Genomic DNA, 27,476 nt, shown 5'->3' on the forward strand with positions numbered 1-27,476 from the left:
AGACTGAGCTCTCCTTTTAATCACAGAAGTTGTTGTTTTCTCTCAGTGTCAGTGGTTGTTGTTCCAGCCAAGGCTTTTATATATGTTATTCCTGGACTAACGAAAACTTGAAGTGCTGCTTGCCCTGCAATACCAAATTTATGGATGAGGAGACAACTTCAGCTTGCCAGGTGATAATTTGGCACCCTTATGTCAATGTTAAAATCCCTGCAGCTGTAAATATTTATTTGATATGAAATATAGTCCAGCTAACACATTATCATATGAATAAATCTAACCTTAAATAAAACATGTGCTCTCCATCTTTTATGCACTTTATAAAATTCTTGATTCTTGCTCTGTGCATTCTCAGCTTATTACAGCTATTCCAACGTATAGCAGTCTGTGGTGTGCCTTGATTTCTTTTCTAATACAACATTCTGCTTCTTGTATGTCACCTCTTACAGCTTTTGCAAAGTTTTGATTTGATAGGACAAGCACAGTGAGGGCATTAGGACCGAGAGAAAGACGCACACATTGCTCTGTATTATGTCTGGCAAAGTGCTTCCTGACTGAGTGCCGTAGTTATGTGTGAAACAAAGTCAGGGACCGACTACTTCTCATCTGTTGATCACAGTTAACTTGAAGCCTCTGAACGGGGGAGAGCTGTCAGATCTGCTTTCTGAGATACAGTGCTTCAATCCAGGCAGCAATTGGAAACTTTGAAGAAGCAGCATCTACCCGTGAAAGAAACTATTAGAAATGGGATTTCTTTCAACTTAGAATTTTAAAAGGGAAAAAAAATCAAAGCTTTAGCTACTCTTTCAATCAGCAAAGCATGCACTTTCCTAACTAAGCCGGGACTCCGCATAATAAAGGATCTACTTTATCTCACTGGATCCATGCTACATTTTACTACAGTAAGTACAATATTAATAGGAATGTTATAAATTTTTTTTCTGTAAATAGAGAGGAGAGAATGAAATGGCTTCAGTAAAATGTGAAGGGAACAAAAAAATCCTCTTGGCAGATAGTGAAAACCAGGGCTTTTGTGCAACCCGAGGACTGAAATCTGAGGAAGATTCAAGTGATATTTAACATGACCATCTGTATAATTTTGTCACCAACAGTATGTTCTTGAGGAAGAAGTGCAGATATGGATCACGTAAGCTGCAGTTTCTCTTGTTGTTTCTGATGCTGGGGTTTTTACTACTGATGGTTACAACGCTGAATCCACCACCCAGCAACCAGAGCAAGGAAGGGACTTTCCAGCCTGTGGAGTTCAACCCCCGGGAAGGGTATCAGCTGGACTTTGTGGAGACCCAAGAGATGCTGGAAACCCAGGAGGAGAGCCAGCAGTATTACCCTCTGGATGGTCTATCGCCTTTCATCTCCCTGCGGGAGGATGAGTTGATCATGGCCGTCGTGTCGCCCACCGGCAAAAGGAACCACAGCCGGGCCAGGAAGGGCTATCGCGTGGTGAAGCAGCAGGGCAGGCGGCCGGAGGGGAAGGCAGAGGGGGGCCCCGAGTCCCAGCCGCTGTCCCTGCCCCTGCAGGACGGGCAAGGGGCTGCGGCGGGGGAGCGGCCGCTCGGCCTGGAAACGCACGGCTTTAACGAGGTGCTCAGCGAGCGGATCGCGCTGCGCCGGGACCTGCCTGAGGTACGACACCCGTTGTAAGTAAAACACCCTATTTCACTTCTGGGGGAAAACCTGCCTCCTTCCCCGCCGCCGCGTCCCCCCGCACCTCCACTCCTGCAAACCCCGCACCTCTCCTCCTCTAGAGCTCGCGTCTTTCCTATGAACTCCCGCTCCGGGTCGGGCGCTCCGCTCCTCAGACCAGGGACGCTCCCAGCCTCCTTCGGGAGGTGGTTCAAGCCCTCAGAGCCGGCGGGCGGCAAAGGTGGAGGGGGGCACGGTGCGGGAGGGGCAGCTGGGCCCGCTGGGTGAGCGGAGCGGAGGCGCGGAGCGAAGAGCCTGTGGGGGCGGTGTGAGCGCTGCCGCGGCGGCCCCGCACCCCCGGCTCGGCCCGGCCCGGCCCCGCTCCGGCTCCGCCGCGCCCTGAGGCCGCGCGGGCGGCAGCGCCCCCTACCGGCGCCGCGTCACGGCAGGTGCCGGGGGCGGCAGGGCAGGGAGCGCCCCGGGCCCGCCCTTGTCCGTGCGTCAGTCTGTCCGTCCGTCTGTCTGTCCGGCTGCTGGGCTGCAGAGGGGGAGGGAAGCCGCGCCGGACTGGAGAGCAGGAGAGGCGGCTTTCCTCCTCGGCCAGGCCCCGTCTCAGCCCACTTGCCGGAGCTATGGGGTCACTGGGCTTACAAGGTGATGAATGGGTGAAGAGTTGGGGCTTTCGGCTCTTCCAGAACAAAAGTGACCCGATGGTTACTCACAAAAGTGGAGTCGACTCTGCACTGGTGTGGCCTCACTTTAAACAAATATCGTGTGCACTTTTGAGCACCACAGTATAAGAAAGATAAAGCTGTAGAGGAGGATAACAAAGGTGGCAGTGGGTCTGGAGGAGAAGCCGTGTGAAGAGCGGCCGAGGTCTCTTGGTTTGCTCAGCCTGGAGAAGAGGAGACTGAGGGGAGACCTCATTGCTGCCTACATGTTCCTCACAAGGGCAGGAGGAGGGGCAGGCACTGATCTCTTCTCTGTGATGACCAGTGCCAGGACCCGAGGGAATGACCTGAAGTTGTGTCAGGGGAGGCTTAGGCTAAATATTAGGCTGAAAATGATTCTTCACCCAGAGAGTGGTTGGACACTGGAACAGCTGCCCAGGGAAGTGGTCACGGTGCTAAGCCTGACAGTTCAAGGAGAATTTGGACAATGCTCTCAGGCAAATGGTGTGACCCTTAGGGTGTCCTGGGCAGGGCCAGGAGTTGGACTCAATGATCTTTGTGGGTCCTTCCAACTTAGAATATCCTGTGATTCTGTGGCAAGTATTGAAAGGAAACTGCTGGGAGGAAGGCAAGTGGAGATTGTTGTGTCAGGCAAGCTCTGCCAACACCGCAGCCGCCAGGCTGTAAGGCCACCGCGAAAAAATGTTGCATTTGAAGCCCCAGGTGTTACATTTGAAGTCTGGAGAGTCGAGAGCCAGTTGTCCCAGCAGCCCAGCTCATCACACTTCTTAAAAAGGATCTGAGGTGTATCTACTACCAAGCTGCCCCAGGGAAAGTTCAGGTTGGACATTAGGGGGAATTTCTTCAAAGGGCAATTAAACATTGGAATTAAATGTCCAGGGAGGTGTGGAGTCACTGAAACTGGAAGTGTTTAAGGAAAGACTGGACATGGCACATAGTGCTGTGGCCTCTTTGAGAAGGTGATGATTGAGTCCAAAGACTGGCCTTGATGATCTCAGAGGTCTTTTCCAACCTAATTGATTCTGTGATATGCTTCCCTTCCTAGAGGGAGCACAAGGAATGTGAGTGGTATCTTGTCTCCTGTAACAAAAACAATTGTAGTTTTCTCCCAGGACACAGTGGAAAGACATACTGGAAAACATTTAATATCAGACCCAGAATACATTTTTTTCTAGTGCTCATTTTCACATGTTCAAAGACAGCCAGCAGCTCTAATTTAAGGGTACAGTCTCAAAGAAAGAGAAATGAAGGAGTGTTTTCTGTACTTATTGACTAGATTCAGTGTTAATTTGGTTAACTCCATTAAATAATGACATGCTGATATTATTTCAGTTATTTTTTGGCATGCTTCACTGCTAACTCTTCAATCTATGTAATGTTCAAAGGAGGAATGACAACCCTGGTTTACTGTTTTTGGTGGAAAGCCAAAAAACAATTTTACATTGGCAGCTGAAGGGCCATCCAACAAGATACAGCTTTAGTTAATTCTGATCCTGGTAACATTTAAGCCATGGTCTCAGAGCTCCTGGATGGATTTTGCTGTCTCACAAAACACTAGTTACAGCCAAAAGAGTTCTCAACACCACAGCTTACAGAGTCCAGAAACCCCAATGTCAGCATCTGAGGCTGATTTAAATCCAGATCATAAACCTGGAGCAGAATATGTCTAAGCCAGACCTGTCCTTTATGGCACAACACACAAACCACAATGATGATTTTTAGGCGTAGTTTGCTCTGGGGGCCTGGCTCACAACTGTGTCAGTCCAGTTTTACAGCAGTATAAAAAGAGAGCAAACCAGAATCAGATTGTCTGTGTCTCTATTCGGTTTACATCCTGTTGTTCACCACAATGCCTATTATTATTTAATTAGAGGGAAGCCAACCAGTTAGAGATGTTTCAGTGAGTTACCTCCATGGACCCAGTCTCCCTCAGGTCACTTGAAATGGGATGGCAAATACTTCACATAAGAAGCAGCCCATGCTCTGAGGTACCTTCCTCCCTCAAAGTGCTTTCTGCTGCCATCAGTTGCTCCAGCTGGGGCTGACACTCTCCTGGGACGCCTGAATCAAGCCTGCCATTGTGACTTTTATCCTGGGGGTTCTGCCCAAAAGAAAGGTCTGTTTTCCTCTCTTGGGTTTGAGTGCCAAATGGCAAAAGAAACTCACAAGGTATCTACAAAAGTTTCAAGTTTCATTACCAAAGTATAGCTTCCTCTGGAGTGCTGTTTGGAGCTGAATCTCAATTAAATATTTTCCTGAAGGTGAGTGGGAGTCCCTGTCAGCTCTGCCTTTGCCTTGTCAGAATTGCTCTCTGTTCATTGCTGCATGTGACAATTCCTTGTTTTTCACAAATTAGATTAAATCACTATGTCTCATATCAGTCACAGCCCTGACTTTTCGAAATGCCAATTTATGATAGGCAGGCTATGAAACTGCTCCAAATTACAGGGAAGGTATTTTTGTGTACCAGTACCCTTATGCATTTTTGTGAAGATTAGATATCTATATTGCAAGTCTTTGCCAATCTCCATAGCAACTAAGCACTCGCCACCAAGGTTATGTGTTCAAGTACTGTTATTTTCAATTCTTTTCCAATTAAGATTCACAACAGCTTTATTTTCTTGCTATAACCACAGAACTAGCAACTAGCTGCTAATAGCTATAGAATGTTTCTGGTTAGAATCTGCCTGGTACTAAAAGGACTGCATTAGATCTTCACTTTTCTTAATTATTTCTCTAGTCTGTTGCTTGAAAATACTCACTTCCAAGTCATGAGACTATTCTTTCCTTGGTCCTGCTGAAAATGGAAACAATCACCTTATATGAAATTATGAGATAACAGTATTGTTGATTGCACAAAATTAGTAAACCAAGGACAATATAGATTAATCACAGTGTAAAAATAATCAAGAAATTTTTCCTTTCTATGCAAAAAAAAGTGAACTATTGAAAAATACAATAAATTATTAAGATTGTCCCCATTTCAAATATGTATTCTATAGAATACATATTATTCTACAATATACATATTATTCTATAATATACTATAAAAGTGCATCTATAGTTATCATTTATGTGTATTAAATCATTCAGACTATGGAATCTCTTAAGTGATTAGCAGCTTTGTGTCTGGACAGTGTCTAGCAGCATAGAACCTCAGTCCATGAACGGAAGCACTAAGTAAAACACTAATAAACAGAAATACTAAAATTATATCCCTTACATGAATTTCTGCTGAGTAGCCAATTGTTTAACAACCACTGTAAAATCTGTATAATTATTTGCTTGGCAATACAAAAATGCTGAAATAACAATGGGCTACATTCAGCCAATTGTGTAATTCCTTGAAGAAATTCTTGCTGCTGGAGATTAAATGAGTTAGGACACTGAGTGACTGTTATTTGGAAAATAAAAAGATTTTTAAAATGTGCTTTCTAATGTCAGCAAATGATAGACATAGTCTTTGCATATCTACAATGGGCATTTGAAGGCATTTTCTGGGAAATGTGCACCCTCACACCAGAATAGATGGTTTTCATATACAGTTTCTGTGAGGATGAATGGGAAGTGTTTGTCATCTTTAAATGTTTGAGTTATTGTGGTGGTTTAACACCAGCTGGGAATTAAACTTCCCCTGTTCCCCTCTGGTGAGGGAGGGACAAAGGATTAACTGTGGGTTGAGATAACAATTTACTGAAAGCCAGCAGCAATGGAGTAAAGAAACACACAGTGACAGCAGCAATGCTAATAACAAAAGGAAACAAAAAGAGAAGGTGCTTTACACCCAAAAGGCATTCACCACCTTGACTTAGCTCTGCCTGGCCACTGAGACAAAGACAAGATGGTGGGGGGATGTTCCTGTGGCTTGGCAATGACAGTGGTTATTCCAGAGACAAAGACAGATGGCAGGGGGATGTTCCTGTGGCTTGGCAGTGCACTGCAGTTATTCCTGAGACCAAGACAAGATGGTGGGCCCTCTCCTTACCCAGTGCCACATGGCCTCCTGAAACAAAGACAGGATGGCAGACTCTCCCTGCAGGCAGTGTTCCCCAAGCCCAAGACAATGAAAAACAATGAGGGAACAAACCCCCAAAAGTGGATTGTCCACTTTGCACCATGCCACCTGCTTCCAGACTGCTCTGCTGGTTTGATTGCACACTGGCTCCCAGCTGGGAGTCTCATTCAGCAGTGATTCATTTTCATTGGAAAAGCAACCTGTACAAACCTTATAATGAAAATACATTTTCTTTCTTAAATGTATCTATATATTTGTAATCATGGCCCATGTAAGGATCCATGTCATTGCCATAAAGGACTGAGATGGCTTCATTCACTAGGATCTTGTACAGGTAATCCACAGGTATACTGATCTGTTGTGCAGATGAATTATTTCATTTGTTAGTCTTAATGGCTTAATGGTACTGCAGTTGCTTGCTCTTTTCTTTCTTACTTGGGAAAATGTGGAAATTAGTGGAAGCTGGCCTGCTTTATCCCTCACTCTGCTCTAATTATCTTCACTTTTTCTTTACATTCTGGACTGTTTCTGTTTGAGCTCTGGTTTTTGAGGCAGGCAGCAGGGAAAAAAAACTATCCCAGAACACAGGAACACTTTCCTCCTTTTGTATTATAATTTGATACTGCTATTCCCATATTTTCCCTTTATATTCCAGTTTTGGATATACCTTAATACTTTCTTTTTTTAGAAGTGAGTTGAGATCCTAAACTGCTCTCCACCCCTGAAGGTTTAGGTGCTGCTTGCAACTTTGCTCTGAGAAAAATAATTAGCCATTTGTTCCAGCGGTTCCAGTGTCTTCCTCATTTCACTCATGCAGGTGCCTACAGCAAAAATATGACTCCAGTCTGCCTACTGCTAGTGTCATCATCTGTTTCCATGATGAAGCCTGGTCTACTCTGCTGAGAACTGTGCACAGCATTATGGATACAGCCCCAAAGGCCTTCCTCAAGGATATCATCCTAGTCGACGATCTCAGCCAGCAAGGTAGCTCCCATTTCTCTCTATGTGAGTTCTTTTTTCCAAAACTTCAGGGAAGAAACTCTCTTCCTCCAAGAAATGTGTGAGGAGAGGAGAAGGCAAAGATGACTCCTAGGAAGCGAGCTAAGCACAGCCCAGAGCTGGCTACCAGGTTTCACTATCCATCCCTAGAATTCAGCCTAGCCTTTCAACTTTTAGATATGTTTCTGTTTTTCCCCCACGTCCTTTACAACCACTCTGAACTTTCTTACTTTAAAATAAGATCACAGCATGTAAATCTTAGGATTCCCACTGGACCAGGTCTGCTGTCACAATTTCCAGACTTGGATTTTGGCTGAAGCATAGAGTGGAAAAGTCCACATTGCTGAAGTAATCCAAAGTGCTTGGGAAAGCCAAACACCTGTAGTATCTCACTCTCATCTGTGTATTTTATGAGATGATGAGAGCATCCACCTTTTGCTGAAAACGAGAAAGGAGGCTATTAAGATTCCCACAGGAATAGCCTCATAACTTGTGAATCTCAGTTTCCATTAGTCTCTACTTCCCTTTGACATTATGCTGCTGCAGAAATATTTGAAATGTGGCCTACTTGGCCATTTAAAACAAATGCCCCTGAAACATTTTCCCAGCAAGAGGTAGCATCTCCTACTACCTGTTTCTTTTCTCTAACAGCTTGAATCAAAGCTAAAACATTTCAGTGGCTGTTGTGTTTCTGCCAGGGCCCCTGAAGTCAGCTCTGAGTGAATACATCTCTAAGCTGGACGGTGTGAAGCTCATCCGGAGCAACAAGAGGCTTGGAGTCATCCGCGGTCGGATGCTGGGAGCCGCGCGCGCTGCCGGGGACGTGCTCATCTTCATGGATTCCCACTGCGAGTGCCAGAAGGGCTGGCTGGAGCCCCTGCTGGCCAGGCTCTCCAGCAGCCGGTAAATATCCCTGGGTGTGCTGATTTCTGCTGAAAGGGACCTGCTTGGAAAGTGTTGGGTAGTTTTTGTAATCCTCCCTTGGTTACCGTCTTGCTTTTGGTCACATCCCTTTTATTTTCTACCTTATCAGCATATGCATCACTCTGATATGTGGGAAGCAGGATGGGTAGCAGAATCTCATGGCTGATTACCCTCACATTTACACCCTGTGAAAATTTCAGAATTTGTATCCTGTTAGAGCTTAGAAGCTTTAGAAGGCTTCCTGTTGGTCTGAATTAAAAATATTTCAGTCTCAACCTGTTTGTAAATCAGCAGACATCCACCAGAGAAAATTACTGCAGGACTCCATGTTCTTACTTTTTAGCTGTCTCAGTAATAGAGGCAAGAATAAAATGCTTTGTCCTCCTGAGCCAGTTTGCCTGTGTACCATGTCACATTTTGGCTGCCATTTCTCTTCCACAGAAAAAGCCCAGACTTCCAGGGCAATCTAGGCAGGTTTAGCTAATCACAGGTACTTTCACTGACCCCAAAGTAACAGAGTAAGGTAGAGATTAATATTTCTGAGTATTTGATGTTTAGGGTGGTTCTTGGGCCTGTTTTCTAATGTACAGCTAATCTCATCTATGCAGTCCTTTGAAGACATTAAAACCACTGCAAATGTTTCTAGGCTTACATGTCAGTAAATCTTTTATTAAAGGGACTTTTTGAAAGAAAAAATTGTACATTAACTTGTCACTTGGGAAAAAAATAATTGCTAGAGAGGGTAAAAAAAAAGATCTTTAAACTCTTACTAGACTGTTAAATAGTCATGCTAAACACCTTCAAAGGCTGTTCCCAGGCACTGGAAGAAGGTGCTTTTATGGCTTATTATGTTTGCTTACAAGAGAATTAATGTGAGCTTCTAGAAATTATTACATCATTTGAATGAAAACATTACAAATACTGAAAGCAAGAGTAATGCTGCCTTAGAATGTTAGGAATATTCTTTTCAAAAAGGTCCTCCTTGGAAAAGCAGATTATTTTTTGTTTGCTGACAAATTAGATGGTTTACTATGAATATACTTCATGATTCTTCTGCCTTGAAGTATAGTCTATTTTTGATGTTCAAGGAAAACTACTGTGTGTATCAATTGGCCAGTCCTTATTCAAGGGTGTTGAAATTGCAGAATTTAAAAGAGTTACAAAAAGTCTCAGAGAAGAGCTATAGTGAAGGGAGAATTACAACAGCAAGAGAGAGAAGTTAGGACCCTACACCCCCACAATGTCAAAAATTCACTGTCAAAATTTATTCTTCCTGAGGGAATGCAAAGCCAAGTCTGCTATTGTTCAGAGATTCTGTAGCACTGTCACCAGGGGGTGAGAAGGGAATTCTCTTCATTATAGAGCCCATATGCTCATTCATTACCCCAGGAGAGCAGAATTTAACAGTGAATTAACTAAGATCTAATTGGATTAATGAAGCAAAGATGGAAAACGGATTGGATAATAGTATGGGTTAAGCCATCCCTTTTTGTGTGCTGTATCAGTCTCTGTGTCTGACCCTGGAAGCTTTGTCACTGCTAGTGAGGAGAGCCTGTGACATCCTCCATTGAGGAGGGAGGATAAGGTCTAATGCACCTGGCAGTCACCTTCCCTTACTGTCCCTCTTTCTCCAGCTGAAGAATGGTGACAATTACACTGACCTGATAAGGAAGTTAATTCATGACTTTTCATAAATTGCTTGTAATGCTTGCATGGAGATCACCGTGGAAATGTAAGGCACTATCATAGTCAACTTGGCTTCATTTAGCACTTGAGGAGCTGTTAAATTGAATCATGTGCACTGCCTGAGACTGCCCAAGTGAGGAAAGCACAGGAAGTTGAGAGTGACTGGTGAAATATCCATCTTTCCTCTTCCTAATGTACCGATCAAACTGTAACTCATGCACTTTTGCTGGAGGGACAGCATGGCAAAACAATCACCTGGAGTGAGTTGTTTGCTGGCAAAGACCAATGCAGCCTTTCAAAGCTCAAACCTTTGCAGAAGCTTAAGGGAGCTATAGAGTGGTTTTAACTTTAAAAATAGTGATTAAGCCTAATTTTTTAAACTCCTGATCCAAATATGCCAATATTATTGTGATCTGCCTTAGAGTGATGCTGAGAGATCCTTGCCCAGACTGAGATGTCACTGTGAGTTGAACACACTCACAACAAGAGAGATACTCAGTTTTAGTAGACTGTAGGATAAATATAAAAAAAAATTATCCCAATTTTACAGGTATAAAAATATTTATACAGAAATACTTGGCAGATATTTGACTTGTTCTCGGTAATGACATTTCATTTCCCTGCCTGATGGCTTTATTCACTAACCCCATCTAATTTATTTTTCTGGAAAAAAAATTAAGTAATTCCAAAATCTTTTAAACATCTTGACTGGGACTAGTTCTGTGAACCATGGCTAATAAATTGACTGAGAAACTGTGCATCAGCTTAGTATATTGCCTAGAGAATGGTTCAGTGGTTTCTAAAGCATTCCTTGACATTTTGATTATTCAAGGATGAATACTGTAGGTACCTGGACAATATTAGAGAACCACATGAGATGCCCCACAGATCATTTCATTTGACAACTGTTTGTGTTGCAGGCTAATTCCAGGTGAGTAGCATGGTGCATAACAATGCAGCTGTGCCATTATTACGGTCATCTTCAGAAGGGTTTGCCTCTCCAGGAGACTGCAGAGCTGCTATTTTGTATTCTGTCCAAAGGCAGGGAAAGGCAGAGGGGCATATAATGAGCTGTGCCATGAAGCCTTAAAAATATTGTTCCTTTGATCAAAAACCAGTGGTCACCGTGCTGAAACAGGATGATAAAAAAATATCCAAGACATATTTCCTTAAAATACTTCATGAAAGCAAAATGAACCTTGATGATATCCTTGACAAGGAATTCCACCTGTAAAAGAGGCCTGGGCACCATAGCTATGGACAGAGGGGTGGTTTGCAAAGGGGTGGCTGGGCCTTGGGACCACCCCTTGCTCCTTATTGCAAGGCCTGTTTCTCTCTGTGCTGCCTATACCACAGCTCAAATATTAGATTAGGAAACAGAAATCTGTTACATTATTTGAAAGAGCTTATTTGGTTTCTAAAATTCAAAGTGCCTCTACTTAGCGCTGTGATTGTAGGTCACTTATCTTTAATGAAAATGCTGATAAACAGAATAAGAAATTAGCATAGCAGTGGAAAGGTGTTTCATCATCTGTGTGTTCCCATCAGGAGCAAATGGAAGTCTCTGCTTGTAGATACAGGAATAGAAAGAGTTCTGCTGTCCAGAAATTTTCAGTGTGGTTCTGATTTTATGGTAATACACAAGAGAGAAGGGAAATATTTTGCACGGAAGCTGAACAGCTTCTTCATCTCTTTTAGTCTGATTCCCCACTTTTCAGTGGCCCATATCCCAACTTTTTGAGCTACCAAATACATGAGCCATCTGTTTTCTAGCTTCTCACAGGCTTGGAGAAGCAGGATGTTATCCATTCTGAGCCCACACAAACCCAGCATCTGAGCATGCAATTCCATGCTGCTTTCCCAGTTTTGAAAGCCTTCCATACACTTCACATGTAACAGCCTTCTTCCTGGGATTTCTGTGTTTGCTTGATTCTTTTACATCCCCCATTTGTCAATAACAGTCATTTCAAATTCAGTAAATGTTCTGCATTTACATGGTAGGTTATGGAAAGATAAGCTATCTCTTTACAATCTTTCACAGTTGATCAGGATCAGAAGGTGACCTATTTTAAAGAAGCTGAGGTAAAGAAAATAAAGGCATGAGTCTACAAAAGCAAATATTACTGCTAAACACAGGAGCAATAAAGATTTAGGCAAAATTAATGGCTCAGTGCCCTGACTGTCCAGTGTTAAAAGGTCTTAGTTACCTCTACAGATTTTGTTACTCTACATACAAGTTTTAATATTTTAGCAAAAAAAGGCAGGTTCAAAAATTATTTTTAATAAAACATTCCCTTAGCACTCTGCTTTGCAGAGATTTGCTCAGTGCTTAGCATATGAATACTCCACCTATTCGAGTAGACTCCTATGCCCTAAGTTAGTCTGGAGTTGGTCTGGAAGGCAGTATTTAAGTAATCCTTTATAATGATGCTTATCACTGCATTTTATCTTCTTATTAACCCTATCTAATTTCAAGTGCTCTGTATTTCCAAGACTTCAGTTAGCCAGCAAGGTGCTCTCAGTGGAAATGCAGCATTTTGTGGAACCAGCTTGGGTCGTCAGTTACTTACTGTAGTTTTGACTGGGCACAGAAACAGAGAACTGGGACTGCCTGGATTTCTTAGCTATCTAATTTTGCAAGCTGTGATACACCCTGAAATAGGTTGAGAATTATACATCATTTTTATGTTTGGTTTTTAGGGTTTCTCTTTCTCCTTATACAAAGGAGATTAAAACAGATTAAACAGATTAAAATCTCTTCCCTTCCCAGCAAAACAAAGTATAAATCAATACAAAAGCACTTTCAAAAAAAGTGTATCCCATACTTCAAAACTGATACATTAATTAAATCTTCGTCTCCCCATGTTACTTAGTTTAAAATTAGAAAAGAACATAATGTCCATGATGACTGTTAAGGGTCATGGGAAGGCATTTCATTTGCAATTGTATTTGGTAAAGAAATCCCAAACCAGGAAATTGTTCTTGTTTGGGTTGCTCTTTTTCATGGAATTGTGACCTTTTATAATTTGTGTGAGTTCCAAGCATTTGAAATATTCACAGATTAGTCAAACAGTTCAAAGCCTTGCTGCTAGTTGCATTTGAATTTCCTGTTTTTCCCCTCCCTCAGATTCCACAGAGTAAAATTAGCGGTAGTTTGTGTTTCATTTCAAAGCTGCTGTCTGCCAGTTACCCAGTTAAAAACAAGAATAGCTAAGAACATCTTCCAATTACCATCTACTGCAAATTTGCATTTAGAATACACAAATGTCAAACCATCTTTGAATATGCAGAAAACAGCTATTTTTTAAAAATTATACCAACAAAAAATGGGTAAAGCGCTGCTTCATTAGGATTAAAATTGAATATTGACCAATTTTCACACAAGATAAAGTTATTAGATTCTTCTATTTCAGATCAGAAAGACTTCCAATATTTAGTTTTAAGAAGGTGTGTTTCTGTTGGTTTCAGCAAAGCTACATCAGGACTATATGACGCACCAGTTGAAGGTCTAGCATTACTCTTACAAACATACTCTTGAAAATTGTTAATCTTGGCATTCTGAAAAAGCTACACAAGTAGTAGCTCTAAAACACAGTTATCAGTTTTTACTGTGTCATTTTGTGGGAAAGGAGATCAGATTTTATTTTGTTCTGGTTTATGGTTGATTTTAGCCAGGATAGAACATGGCCTATTCCTGTGAGTTATTTTCAATTTAAACACTGTAATTTTCCATGTCATAATTTGCAGATAGTTTGGATAATTGCTTGGTCTCCAAACTATCAGAATCCATTTGGACCTTACTGGTATATTTCTTGAATTGAAATCTTGAAGAATCAATGCCCAATAACTAGAACTACTACTGTGGTGCCTACTCTTGTGAGCAATTGCACTCATGCCAGAAGTACCACTGGAGCTTGGAGCTTTATAGTGGAAACACATTTAAGGTGGATTAAAAAAAAATAAAAAGACAAGTTTTAAATAGCTACAATGATATGAAAATGTAGAATAGTCTGAAATGTTTGGATCATCTGATCCAGAATATATCTGTGTGTGTCTGTCTGTATCTGAGCTATCCAGGATCAGTTCATGTGGTCTAGTCTGCATGGTCAAGGTCTTCTGAGTAGTTTAGTCCACATTGCCTCTGGCTTCTACTCAAATACGCCCTCCTGATATTTCCCTCTTGAATCTGAAATCATAAAATAAACTACCCTGGGATCATTCATTCCTCAGTCCTGTCTGAATGAGAATGATAAACCAGTAGCAATAGATGTGTGGGTTTTAGCAAGCAGCAGCAAACTGAGGTGGGAACTGTGCAGCTGCATCTGCACTCCCAACCAGGCAGTTGTCAGAGATTCTCCTACACTGGAGAATGCAGCAGGCTGTAGAAATTACTGTTACAGTGACTTTTCATTTTTGACATTTAGTCATTTAAAATCCATTTAACTTGTCAGATGGATTTCCCTCAGCATATCAAAGAAAAGAAATGCCTGTTTGTGTGAGTCCAGTGGGACACTACCTTTAGGAACTTTTAGAAGCAGGCAGTTTGCTTTGCATGCTGTTAGTGGGTAAAGCTTCCAGTAGAAAGGGCCCTGCTGGCTTGAGTCCTGGCTGGTTTCTCCTGTCATGGGTACAAAACTGTATCACAGGGACATCATTAGGAGAATCAGGGAAGGACATCAGCTTTATTGTTTTTATTTTTACTATCACTTCTTTCCATTTCTTCTTGAGTCCTGGGGAAGGATGACAGGAACTCACTGCCTTGATGTAAATGCTTGCAAATGCTGCATATGACCATAAAATTTTCTCATCTATTTGTAAACCAGATGCTTGTTTCTAAGAGTGCTTATTATTGCATGTTATAAAGGATGATTTTATACCTGAGCAGAGAAATAAAATCACTTTTTTATTTTAAATCTTCTTGGCTTAAGCTCATTATGGGACAGTCTGCTCTTACTAGGAAAAAAACCTGGGTCATATTAAAGCAATCCTCTGCATGGTTCATCTTTGTAGTCTCAACTAGCAAGCAGTAGTCTTACTCTGTGGGCTTCTAAAATCCTCTACAGGAAATGTCAACTGTAAAGAAATAAAGTTGGGCATTTCCCCCTACTCTGATACTGAAAAAACATTATTCTAGTGATTGTAGAGGCAGAGAAGATATTTCAAGATTACATTATCATAACCCAGAGCTACCATCTTCCTTAGCTGGTTCTGGCCTCTGCCATGGAAAAATACAAATCTCTCACTGCACAGGAGACTTCTGAGATTTCCTTTCTTCCCTGACAGTCTTATGTTTCAATCAAATTTCTCTCCTTGTGATTTCTGACCAACATATACATCTTAAAAGAGGAGATAAAAACATCTACATTTTGCCCCCAAAATGACTATTTCATGTTTTCCTCTCTGTTTTAACAGGAATTTTTTTTCTAGGGAATAATTTCCTACATAGATATTCCTAGTCTAATAATAATTTTTTCCAGTGTACCTTAATCCCTCTTAAATATTACTGATTTTTCTCCAGAAGAACTTCTGTCTATAGACCAGTCTTTGCACTGAGACCAGAGACTATCCTTTTAGCATAACAGAGAAGAACTGGAGAATGTCATTCTTCAATACTTTTTCCCTGCAGTCCCTAATAACATTTCATTCATACTCTGAAAATTTCCAAATGTCATTGACCTGAAAACAAGGAACACTGAAGGCTGTTCTGAACTACCAGTTCATTCCAAGAGGATGTGCAAGTACACTGTGAAATACTGTGATTTCTTTGCCATAGGGAAATGTCTAGTACCTCTTCTCAGACTAATCCAAATTTAACTTAAGTTAGAAATAAATCAAGGATTGTCACTTAGAGTGTAATGGTTCTGTTCTTGCTCTTAAAAGTAGGTTCCACCTTGGGACAGTGCATTTGCAAGAGCATTCTAAGATTGTGATAAAATACAAACAGGCACTGGCTTATGAACTCAGTAATAAATATTTTTTCAAAACAACCAGCAGAACAAACTAAGGGTAAGTGCACTCTTTATTGGCCTGATGTAACAAACTCATGAAGTGTGTGCAGTATTTACAGGAAAATCAGAGGATGGTAAAGGGTGAGAGGCCAAAACCATCTTCTTCTATAAACTTTGCATCCATGCAGAGCCTGTAGTATCAGAGGCTGGGGCCTCTGTGTGAAACAGCTTTGTAAGAATTCTGATGGCTAACTCCTAACAAAATCCTAGATAGCGTTAAATGACAATGCAAGGTACAGGGTATCAGTAAATTATTGATCTTTAGATTCCTCACTGCAAGCTCAGTATTCCCATGCAACGAGCATGAGAATCCCAGCATGAGCTTCTGTCAGCAGGGAAACTAAGGGCACTCAGCATTTAGAGGAGTGCTTGTGCTTGACAGTGTCAAAGAGGAGAACTAATGTTTACTGAGAGAGGAATGGACTTCATTTATGCTTTGGTTTGGGACATAAGTGGTATTGTTTTTTACAGAAACAGTGTCGTCTCCCCTGTCATAGATGTCATAGACTGGAAGACCTTTCAGTACTATCACTCTGTGGGCTTGCATCGAGGTGTTTTTGATTGGAAATTAGATTTTCATTGGGAACCAGTGCCAGAGCATGAAGAGAAGGTACGACAGTCTCCCATCAGCCCTATCAGGTAACAGTCCATCAGACAATGTGCCTTGCTCAGCTCAGCAGCAAAACTGCACAGTTTGGGTCATCTTGGGTCATTTTCCAGCTAACAAGAGAAAGGTGTGGTTACTTGCACTTGCTCAATTAATAACTCTTAAGGGATAGGTTTTTTGTTTGTGCTGTTTTTTTGGCCTTTTGAAATCATTCTAACTAAACTGCAGTTACACTTTCAATGTGACAAATATTTTCCACACATCGACACAACTGGAGACCAGCCTGACTAGACAAGGTGTGGAGATTTGCAGGGAAAGCAAAAGACATGTCATACAGAGTTAAAAAAGATGTCTTACTCATGATCTGTTTATCTCTTGTTCTGAATGTACATGTGTGCAATGTTCCCCACTGTTCTGAGTCTTATTTGATAATTCACCTCTTAGCTCTTAGCTCCCTTCCCCAAACAAATCCTAGAATTATACTCCAGTTGTCCTTTATTTTGGTTAGATAATCAGTTCATTCAAGCTTATATGGAACAGTATTGAATCATTTTGTAATACTCTCTCTATGGAAATGGTGGAATTTTCACCCTCTGTGTAATTCCTTATCCATAAACAAGGTGTTCACTCCCAAACTGTTTTCTACACAGGAGTCCTGCAGTAGCTGGTGCAGTGGTGGCCATGGATCGACATTACTTCCAAAATACTGGAGCTTATGATTCTGACATGACCATGTGGGGAGCAGAAAACCTGGAACTATCCATTAGGGTAAGGACCTTAATTAAAACATCAAGATGTGGTAACTATTGCAATTTTAAGGAACCTGAATGAAAAAGGAAGAAGATATTTGCAAAAACAGTGCAGAACATGTTGGGTTATGGAGACTACAATCTCCCCTGAAGAATTCAATTCCCACGCTCCACAGCCTGTCAGGACTATACAAGAACATGCAGCTGCTGTGAGTTAGGAGCATTATGTCAGAAGAAGGAAGTTTTGCTGGCTATCACTATCTGCCTGAGGCCTGAGTCACTGCTTTTGGCACCCTCTGAAAGCTGTCTCTTCTATTCTGGCATGTTAGCATGCACCAAAGGGAGAGTAGCTTTATTTCTTTGCCAGCCTGTAGTTTTAATAGCAAACTGTTTATATTAAATCCTTTGCATTGATTTTTGCTGAATATGAAGAGTAGTTGATATTGAAAACCAATGAAAACTGCAGGCACAAAGGGGTAGAGTGTTTTTATTGTCCCAGACAAGGGAAGCTGTGCACCCAGATCTCTCCACTACTCTGCGCTGTTTGTGCACAGAAAAACATAAAAGCATATTAATAGCCATATTGGGTCAAATCAGAGGTCTGAATGCCCAGAATCTTCTCTGTGTCTGTGGGGAGCAATGTATGAAGAAGCATATAATAATGCTCCTGCTGTTTCCAGGATTTCCTGAAGCAGAGCCTAGAGTAAAGGAGCTTCTCCCTTTCAGATAGAAATAATCTAAATAAGGTAATCTCTATTTGTGCTTTCACCTGTGTTTCAGACCTGGCTCTGTGGTGGCTCTGTAGAAATTATCCCATGCTCCCGAGTTGGGCACGTCTATCGAAATCACTTCCCCCGCGCTTTCTCCTATGAAGAGGCCATTGTGAGGAACAAAATCCGGATAGCAGAGACCTGGCTGGGCTCCTTTAAAGAGAACTTCTACAAGCATGACACAGTGGCTTTCTTAATCAGCAAGGTAAAAACATCTCTGGTGGTTTGTATCTGAGGTTTGTGTAGAGATAGGTGAAGGGAGAGGAATAGGAGTGGTGGTGTCTGTATGCAGTCAGATGCAGGGGATAATCTTTTTATTAAACCTTCCAGTGAAAGAGCTGTCAGATCAAGAAGGAGAGAGAGAAACTTGTACCTAAGCTCAGCTTTGTGCTGAAGTTATCCAATCTTCTGGAGTATAATCTCTTCTCCAAATGACTCCCCAACAAGCTGTGGTTTGTTTTGTCACTGATGGAGGTTGTGATGCATCTGAAGTGGAAACCTGCAGCATTGTGTGCTCAAAGGACTGTCCTAGAGGGTTCACTCTCAGTTTCTGGTTTTCCTCATAGGGTTCATGAGGATATTCAGTGTTAGTCACAGGCAAGTGGCAAATTATAGTCTCTCCTGGAAGGGAACATATCTGAGTGGTCTAGTGACAGAAAAGATATGTTTTTTTTTCCTGAACTGACATATCCAGAAGCAACTGAACCGAGAAAGTCAGATCTCAACATGCCACTATTTACAAGTTACCTTTTCATTAGAAGCATGGTGTGGACATCTGACTAGACATTCCTCCAGGAATTTGAATTCCCCTTAGTCTGTAAGCTAGGACAGGCTTGCAGGCAGATGTGTGGTGTAGCCCTGGCAGGCACCTACAGTTGAACCATCTGCAGGTTACACACCATCCAATAACTACAGAATGGCCACACCTGTTTTTTAAGTGCAGTCTCCATGGCAGATCAGGGGTGGTCAAGGAACTGTATATCCCTTGTATTACAAACAAATGGATGTTTGCTTACTGGGAGCCTTGCAGCTGTGGGGAATGTTGTTGGTGGAGTTAATGTCGTTAATAATGTTAATGTTGCTGCAGTTCCCAGGAATTCTCTGGCTCTAGTACCTTTTCTTGTAATCATATTCTTTCTGCAAGGCTGTGGACAACCTTGTAAGCAGTTTTGAATGAAAATGTATCATTTATCTACCTGTTCATTTAACAATGCCAGGCTTTTAAGGAGAAAAAAATTAACTGAAAGCATTTAGGCAGAGCACAGGTAGGTGCTGTGCAGTTTCCCATTCATATTTGCTCTGGTGTTTCATAGAATCAGAGAATGGTTTGGGTTGGAAAGAACCTTAAAGATCCTCTCATTCCAACTCTCCTGCAGTGTGCAAGGATGCCATTCACTAGATCAGGCTGCTCAGGGCCCCATCCAGCATGGCCTTGAGCAGGAATGAGGCCTCAGGGATGATGCCTTATCCCCTTCCAGGGATGGGGCATCTACAGCTTCTCTGGGCAACCTGTGCCAATGCCTCACCACCCTCTGAGTAAAGGATTTCTTCCCAATAACTAATCTAGACCTGCTCTCTTTGAGTTTAAAACTACTGCTCCTTTTTATAAGTCCCCTTTAGGTACTGGGAGGCTGCTTTAAATTCTCCCTGAAGCACTCACTTCTATTCAGTTCCATCAAGTGATCCCCCACTTGCTCTTCCCTTATAGGGCAAGGGACTTCCTTCCCCACTCACTCAGAGGATCAGGGTCTTGAGAGAGTAGAGAGCCTGACTGCCAGCAAAGACTGAGGAATACAACTCAGCCTTCTCCATATCAGTCACCACCAGTTCACTTTTCTTGGTTATCAGTGCAGAGCGGGGGCATCTTTTCTGACCTATGTATTTATAGAATGAATCCCTTCTTGTGATTCTTTGTGTCCCTTGCCAAGTCCTGTTCCAGCTTTGCCTTGGCTTTCCTGACCCCACCCTGACACATTCAAACCATATCCCAGTACCTCCCTCAGGTCACCTGTCCCCGCTTACACTGTCTGTGCATTTCTTTCTTACTCCTCTCTTTGAGGAGCAGATCCTTGCTCAGCCATGTTAGTTTCTGGCCTGCCTTGCACACTAGGATAGAGAGCTCTTGCACTGTAGGAAAAGTGGCTTTAAAGAACTGCCAGCTCTGGTCAGCACCTCTGTCCTTAAGGACAACTTCCTAGGGGATCTCTTTCACCAGCTCCTTAAACAGCTGGAATTTTGCTCTTGCAAAGTTCAGGGTCTTGACTCTGCTCCTCACCAGGCTGGCAGTCCCTGAGATCACAAATTCAAGGGCTTGGTCGCTACAGCCCAGGCTGCCACCAATCCTGAAGGCTTTAATGAGCTCACCTGCACTGGTGAGCACCAGTAATACCTGTCCTGCATGCCTCATTCATTCAGGGCTGGCCATCACCCAAGAAAGCCAGATCCAGCAGGAGCTGCATTATAGTGGGGAGAGAACAGGACTGTCCATCAGTGTGACTTCTCTCTTGCTGTCTAGCCTGACCTCCTTATGTTCCACCAGTGGATCTGCCTCTCCAGTTAGCCTACTAATTGCAGAGTCTGGAACTATTATGTTTCCTTTTCTACTCTTATTTTCACATTTTTAAAAGGTCCTCCCTCACTGCCTGTGTTGCAGGTTTGAACTTCACTGGCCAGGATCTTGTCAATTGATTCGCAAAGGTTTATAGTCACTAGACCAAGCCTTTTAAAATGGGCAGTGAGGTTTTTAAATCATTTAATAATTCCCTGAAGGCTTTTCTTGTCAGCTCAGAAGCAATTTTCTCTACTAAAAACTAGTCACCAATGATACAGCTTGCTAGCTGTAAGCAGCATGACCTTTTGCTTGAGTTTATTCTAGCCACAACACTTTTACTACTTCTGAGTATGATGCTCCCTCAAATGATCAATTTTATGATCTCTGGGTGCAGCATACCGTAACATAAATGGCCCTTTTTGTGTGTTCCTTTCTTTCACAGCCGATGTTTTCAGGCTGTCAGTGCAGCGGGATGTTATTCAAAAGGCTCAGGCAAGCGAGGACATTATTGCCGCTCAGCGGCAAAGGGCCCTGAGGGGATTTATTGCGCTGAGAGGGTGAGCAGAGCCACCTATGGGCCACTAGAGAATTCTCCGTGAGTCTTCACCGCCACCATTGCTCACTGCAGAAAACAACCAGTGACCCCCATTTAGCTGGCTTTATAACTCTTCTTGGTTTATGGTCTGAATCACATCTTGCACAGAATGCCTGTGGTGTGAGCATTAAACAGATGAATTGGGCTCTTCCCAGCTCTGTGCTACTTCAGCCACCAGCTTTTTGGCTCCTTTTCTTGTGTGGTTTGCATATTAAATCTAGAAGCACAGTTTCCTTTCAGATTGGTTTACAGGGACAATGACTTTCTTTACCTTATTTACCCCATTTATTCAGCATCAAATGCAGACTGTAACTAGTATGATAAAATGAGATTTACTGCCACTGCCTTCCTCAGCCAGGGCAGGGTCTCATGAGAAACATCTCTTTTTAGGGGAAGCATTTTACTTCTCTCTCTCCCTTTTCCAAGAAAACCTCTAGAGGACAGGTTTGTGTGGTGCAGAATTGCTAAGCTTTGTTGTTATGCTTATTGAATCTAAGACTGACACTGAAGTATGAGGTTCTCTTTAAGATACTGCAACTGTTGAGCTTTGCCTGTGGAGTTTACAAAGGCTGGCAAACAGTGCCATATGGAATGATTGATCCTTGCCTTTAGAGACTGACACCTCACCTTGGATCACCAAGGCCCTTCATTTGTCAGTGTTTTCCATTATGCAAAGTCCTTTTCTTTCTTTTTTATGGATACAGAGAAATAGCTGGTCTGGGAAAACGTTATTTACGGGCAATTCTCTGCTTACATTGCCAATTTTAATTTTTGATGAAGAAATCCAGACCAGTTTCCTGGAATCCCATCCCAAACTGCATTTTTTAAAAAGTAGAAACATGAAGAGGGGAGATCTACTGCTGGCAAGAAAGAGGAGAGAAACTTTTAAGGGTTGTTAGAGGTTTTTAATATTTGGGCACTGAGAGATTTAGAAAAGTGTTTGGTGTGGTTTTGAAACTGCAGAATTAGACACATAAGTGCTTAGAGGTTTTGAGAATCCCTTTAGTCATCTTTAGTGCTAAATACCTTCAAATATTCAGCCTGTCAGCCTTTGCAGTACAGATGCCTGTAGCTGCACCAAGGGTTGAAGGCATTTGTCTTTTTTCATAACAGAGTTGCTACCAGGAAAATTGAGAACTGATATTGTGTCTTTATAATTCAAGAGAATGGAGAAATCATAGGAAAGGTTGAATGTATTATAGCTGCAGAGCACCTTTGTTCATTAGATTTAGTAACTGTCAGATAATAGACAGATAATAGGTGATAGACTATATTTTGGGTTAAGTTCTGTAATCACTTATTCCCTCTGATCATAGAGGACTGACAGTAACTGGGTAATTTGGGCTGTTAAAGGCCAGGAAATTGAGTTTTTATCAGTGATAAAAATTCTGTATTAAATGGCAATCTAATACAGTCCCACTGAATTTCAGTGCAACAACTATCAAACTTGATCCTGATTTTTTTAAAATAAAAATATGACAAAGACTGACTTATCTTGCAGTAAAATAATAATAATAATTTTTACAGCACATACTTATTTTCACAATGTATGCCACTTCTGAAACACTTCTGTCTCAATGCCAGACTGTGGCTGTTTTAACACAAAGTTTGAGGAAGGCTATAGCTGGATCACCCCCTTTGCATATGTCATAAGAGATAGATTTAAATATCTATAACATTCAGGATAGAAAAGGTGGTAGAAAAAATTCCTGTGTAGTCATTTCAACTCCTAGCATCTCTAACACAAATACACCAATATCCTTGCTGCCCTTCTCCCTTTCTGCATAAAGGCAGAGAAGCCAGACTGCAGCGAGCGCCTTCAGCTACAGAAGAGACTGGGCTGTAGAAATTTCCAGTGGTTTCTATCAAATGTGTACCCTGAACTCTCCCAATCTGGAGACACACCAAGATTCTCTGGCAAGGTAAGAGAAAACACACTATAAAGAATGATCTTTTTTTGCATTGTTCAAAGACTCCAGTGTCACTTCCATGTCCTGGGTACTTGGTCCAAACAGGCAATGCAACCAGAGTGGGAGGAGAAAGAAAAAGACAAAGAGCTGTTCCAAATTCTCACAGAAATGTAGAAAACCAGCCAGGAACTGAACCCAGAGTGTCTGACTCATTCAGTGTTACAGCTCAGAGGATCCTAACCTGAGGTTCTTCAGGTGCCATTAGTTAGGCAAAAGAACTGTGTTGCCTCGTGCAGATGGCAGAAGTGACAGCAGCCAAGATATCTCTGTGCTGACCCATGTGCACAAAGAGAAAAAAAGGATTTCTTCAGTCCTGCACTTCCTGAAGGAGAGAAGTGATAGCAATAGGAGTTCCCTGGCTGACTGTGTACAGGACATGGAATGTCTGGGTTTTTTTTTTTAAACACATAGTTGATAATTATAATTCATTGAATGTGAGTTTATTCCCAGCAGCCTTACTGGAAGGGAGTTTCCCCCAGCAAGGCAAGGTCTACTAATTAATTCACACTCAGCTATCTTTAGCCAGATTTTACTGTGTCCTTTTACTATTTTATGTGCTCTTTATTTTCAAAAAATAAAGCTTGAGAAAAGTGTAAGAACTGAGTTTGGATCACAGGAATTGTGACGTTTCTTCTGGAATATCTTGTGTTTTTTCTGACTACAGTGTCCTGTTGAAGTGCAATTTTTCACTAGCATAAACATTTAGATACCTTTCTTTTAATTATCATAATAGTTAAACCCAAAAGTGGATCTCTCTAATTTAAACAAAACTCACTAGGTAACTGACCCTGGGTGAAACACTGCATTTAATATCACATTAGTTTGCAAGATCAATATGCAAGACCAAGTCTGAAAGAAAAATACTGCCTGATTTATGAACAAAATCATATATCATAAAGGGAAACAATCACAAAATGTTAGGTGAAGGATATTTTGTTTGTATCCAATTGTGATTTATTTCAGTATAAATCTTTACTTACAGCTTTACAATACTGGTGTTGGCTTCTGTGCAGATTACAGGCCTGGAAGAGCTACTGCAGAAGGGTCTATTGAGCTCTCCCCTTGCAGTGACAGTCCCACCCAGGTAATACTTTGAGTGTTTAGGCACTGTGTCAGACCTAGGGAGCATGCTGAAAACAGGCACCCCAACACGTAAGGGGCTGGGTTGACACTAGTGGAAATACTGGCATGTTCAAAATTAGCATGTGCTAAAGCAACAATGCCCACTCTTCCACAGCTAAGTGCCACTCAAAAAATGCCAATGTCCCCATGTGTCACTGAGGCAGATACCCACACTTTGCTCCAGAAGACAAAATTAAGCACTTATTTGTTTAGTGTATTTGGTAGTGTCTAGGGAGCAGAAAGCTTGTGAGTAAAAAATACTTAACAGTTCCAAGTTATAGAGAAGGAGGAGGGGATACCCCATTACTGACTAAATCTGAAGATAAATGCCTAAACTGCAGTCTAAGGCAGGAGAGAATTCATTTACTCTCCCTAGATGGCATCGGTCTAGCTCGGGGTGAGCTGCAAGCACATTTCAAACTGCAGCATGTGAAGACACTGTCAGAAACACCCTTCTGTTCAAATATTTATGAAACTGGAAAATTTTATGACAGGGTGGGTTTATGTCACACATAATCATAGTTCACAAAGCCTTTCCTTGGGTAAATAGTTATGCCAGAATTAGCTAGCAGGGGGAACTGCTTGAAGGGTCAAGGCTGTTGGCTGTCTGTAACTCATGTTTGGATTGTATCTCAACAAACATGTACAGGAAATTGTCTTTAGAATTAGCCTTTAAAAATGAACTGGGATGTCCATCCATCATTGTTCAAACAAACCCTTCCTTTCCCAGCACTTTGAATATAACATGAAGGAAATCTTGCTTGGTTCTGCTCCACGGCTTTGCTTTGATGTCAGACACGGGAAGGTTATCCCTCAAAACTGTACAAAGGAGACAAACAACAGCAACCAGCACTGGGATGTCCAGGAGGTCAGTGGTGGCTCTGCCATGGGGGAAAGGCAGCTGATGGTGATGGTGGGATCACTGGGTGATTTCAAGATTTGTGTGTGAGGAAGGCATGAGGTACCTAAAGGGCAAATTTCACTTCTGTAATTTTTAACTCAGAAAAAAATAGGATGTCTCAAGCCCACTAACACTGTCTATGTAAAAAACATTTGGTTTAGAAATACAATGACAGAAATCCTACCTAAAATCCTGTGTCTTTGTTTTACCTGTTGGAATAGAATCTGAATCAGTGGTTGTGAAAATAAGAGCAGGGCAAATCGTTTCCCATTTCTTTCAGATTGAGGGAGGGTTTGGAAATCCTGACCGCTCCCAAATGAGAGCCCTTTGTGGAGCTTACAATGGGAAACATTAAATTTTCTCCTGCATTGTAAGAGAAGAACAAACTTCCTATTAGAGGAATTCACTGTTTTTCAGTGAACCTTACTCAGCAGAGCAGGAACTCCTCAACAAGACTGAAAAATGTCATGCTCTGGTACAGCCTGGGAAAATGCAGTTACTGTAGTTGTAGGGATCCAGCAATCCTCTGGAACAGCCCTACTGTAATTTGGTTTGATTCCTAAGGCAAGCACTGGTCCTTATGAAATGTTGTGGCCTGTGGTACTGAGGTGGTGCTGATGACAACCTGTAGCCATAAGAAAGAAACTGTGGTGGAAGAGAACTCAGCACCTACCACTTGTGTTAGCTTCAAAAGGAACTATGAATATTCACCATGCTCTGGGCACACAGCTAAATCCAGTCCTTGTGTTTGGAGCATTGTTTAAAAAAAACCTGAACAACCAGTTATTACTGGTGATATACTGTATATAAATTTTCTGAAACATGACCTAGCTTTTACTGGAAATTTCTTACTTTTAATTTGTTCTTTCTTTCCCTTTTTCTCTCATCTTGTAGAATGGAATGATTGTCCATATCCCTTCTGGCAAATGCATAGAGGCAGCAAAGAGTGAAGATGAGAAGGACTTGTTTCTGTCTGCATGTAACAAGAACACAAATCAGGTGTGGCAATTTGAGCGTTCCCATGGGCTGCGTCAGAGGTGACTGGCAGGTCTCTGCAGAGGTCAAGTCTCCAAAGTTTAACATTACTTCTGCTTGGGATTTAAGATGCATTTCCTGCAAGGACAAGAAAGCTGTTTGTGTTTGCTGTAGCATGCAGGGAAGTCAGGAATTTCTCTTGTTTAAAAGCCTGGCTCCTGGTTAACCCAGCTCTAGCTAAAACCTCTATTTATTCTGTGAAGCAGGGAACAGAGAGATTGTGAGATCAAAAAATTCTCAACTCTGCTATTGCAGAAGACACTTAAGTTTGCCCTTTGATGGAAACATGGAAAATTGGCTGCCAGACAGCTTGTCTTCAGTATATGCTGTGACTTCTCAGGATACAGAAAAAAAAGTGAGATTTTTGAAACTGTAAGAGGAAGCCAGCTAAACCAGGACAGGAGTTTAGCCTTGTTTTACAGTGCTCTCGACTCATATAAAACAAAGTAGGTTTTGTATGTATGAAATTAATAGATGTTTCCACATGTAATGGCAAAAAATTTGTTTTCCAATTAACCTGAGCCAAATTTCTACTCTCTGTGAGATTACATAGAGCATAAATTAACACTTAATTAGGCACTAATTGCTCTAATTGACTTGGACTACTAACAGTCCTCAGTGTTTGGCACACCCTTCCTTAAATCCTTATCCACAGTCTAATTTGGATGGGAGAATGAGACTGAAATATTAACAATTTTTTTTGTTGTTGTTTTAATTATATTTAAAGACAACTCCTCAGGAAACTTTTGTGGTACTAAGGAGGGTAACAACTTCTCTACTTATTTGGGAATAGAAAGAATTGGTGGCATCATTTGCTCTTGTAAAGCCATGGGATGAGCTTACTATTATTATTATTATTATTACTATTATTATTGCAGTAACAGAAGTGCTGGCTGAAAACAGCAAGTGAAGGGAAACAGCCAGTTTCAACAGTGGCTACCTAGGAAGAAAATACTGGTTTGCTTCCATTTGTTTGCAGCCTGAGTTAAGTCTTTAAAGCTGTCAGTTTCAGCCAAAAAGATTGTATAGATTTCTTGCTGTCATGGGTCTTCAAGATGTTCCTGAAAAGACCAAATTTTCTAAAGAAGCTTCTTCTGTAGAGCCTGCATTGCTGCTGACCATTGCTGCTGACCTGCTGTCATTCAAAGGAGTGAGTGAGAGATGAGGTTAGATAACAAGAATGGTCTCACACAGTATGAACTTAGCCAAGC

General features: G+C 41.7%; 1 protein-coding gene across 2 annotated transcripts; it reads left to right on the plus strand.

Annotated features, from left to right (window-relative positions):
- Nucleotides 1-27,380, plus strand: GALNT15 (polypeptide N-acetylgalactosaminyltransferase 15). 2 transcript variants are annotated; one of them, XM_058032562.1, is made up of 11 exons: nt 1-170; nt 1,110-1,655; nt 7,166-7,332; nt 8,046-8,250; nt 16,437-16,604; nt 17,223-17,340; nt 18,102-18,296; nt 23,028-23,159; nt 24,190-24,291; nt 25,060-25,197; nt 26,125-27,380. In XM_058032562.1, exons 1-11 carry the CDS (start codon nt 145-147, stop codon nt 26,269-26,271), a joined length of 1,944 nt encoding a protein of 647 aa, XP_057888545.1. In that variant the 5' UTR covers nt 1-144; the 3' UTR covers nt 26,272-27,380. The 2 variants fall into 2 exon arrangements, with proteins under 2 accessions (XP_057888545.1, XP_057888554.1); XM_058032571.1 differs by lacking the exon at nt 1-170 and adding an exon at nt 397-899.
- Nucleotides 27,381-27,476: the final 96 nt, after the last annotated feature.

The sequence above is a fragment of the Melospiza georgiana genome, chromosome 1 (genome assembly GCF_028018845.1).
Source record: "Melospiza georgiana isolate bMelGeo1 chromosome 1, bMelGeo1.pri, whole genome shotgun sequence".
Taxonomy (NCBI): domain Eukaryota; kingdom Metazoa; phylum Chordata; class Aves; order Passeriformes; family Passerellidae; genus Melospiza; species Melospiza georgiana.

What these genes read in the sequence shown, in the direction of transcription:
- GALNT15 (XM_058032562.1), top strand. Translation starts at nt 145, where the DNA reads ATGAGGAGACAACTTCAGCTTGCCAG. An exon ending in CCTGAGGTACGACACCCGTT is followed by an intron (nt 1,656 to 7,165) that starts GTAAGTAAAACA and finishes TCACTCATGCAG; the next exon opens with GTGCCTACAGCAAAAATATG. An exon ending in AGCACTGGGATGTCCAGGAG is followed by an intron (nt 25,198 to 26,124) that starts GTCAGTGGTGGC and finishes CTCATCTTGTAG; the next exon opens with AATGGAATGATTGTCCATAT.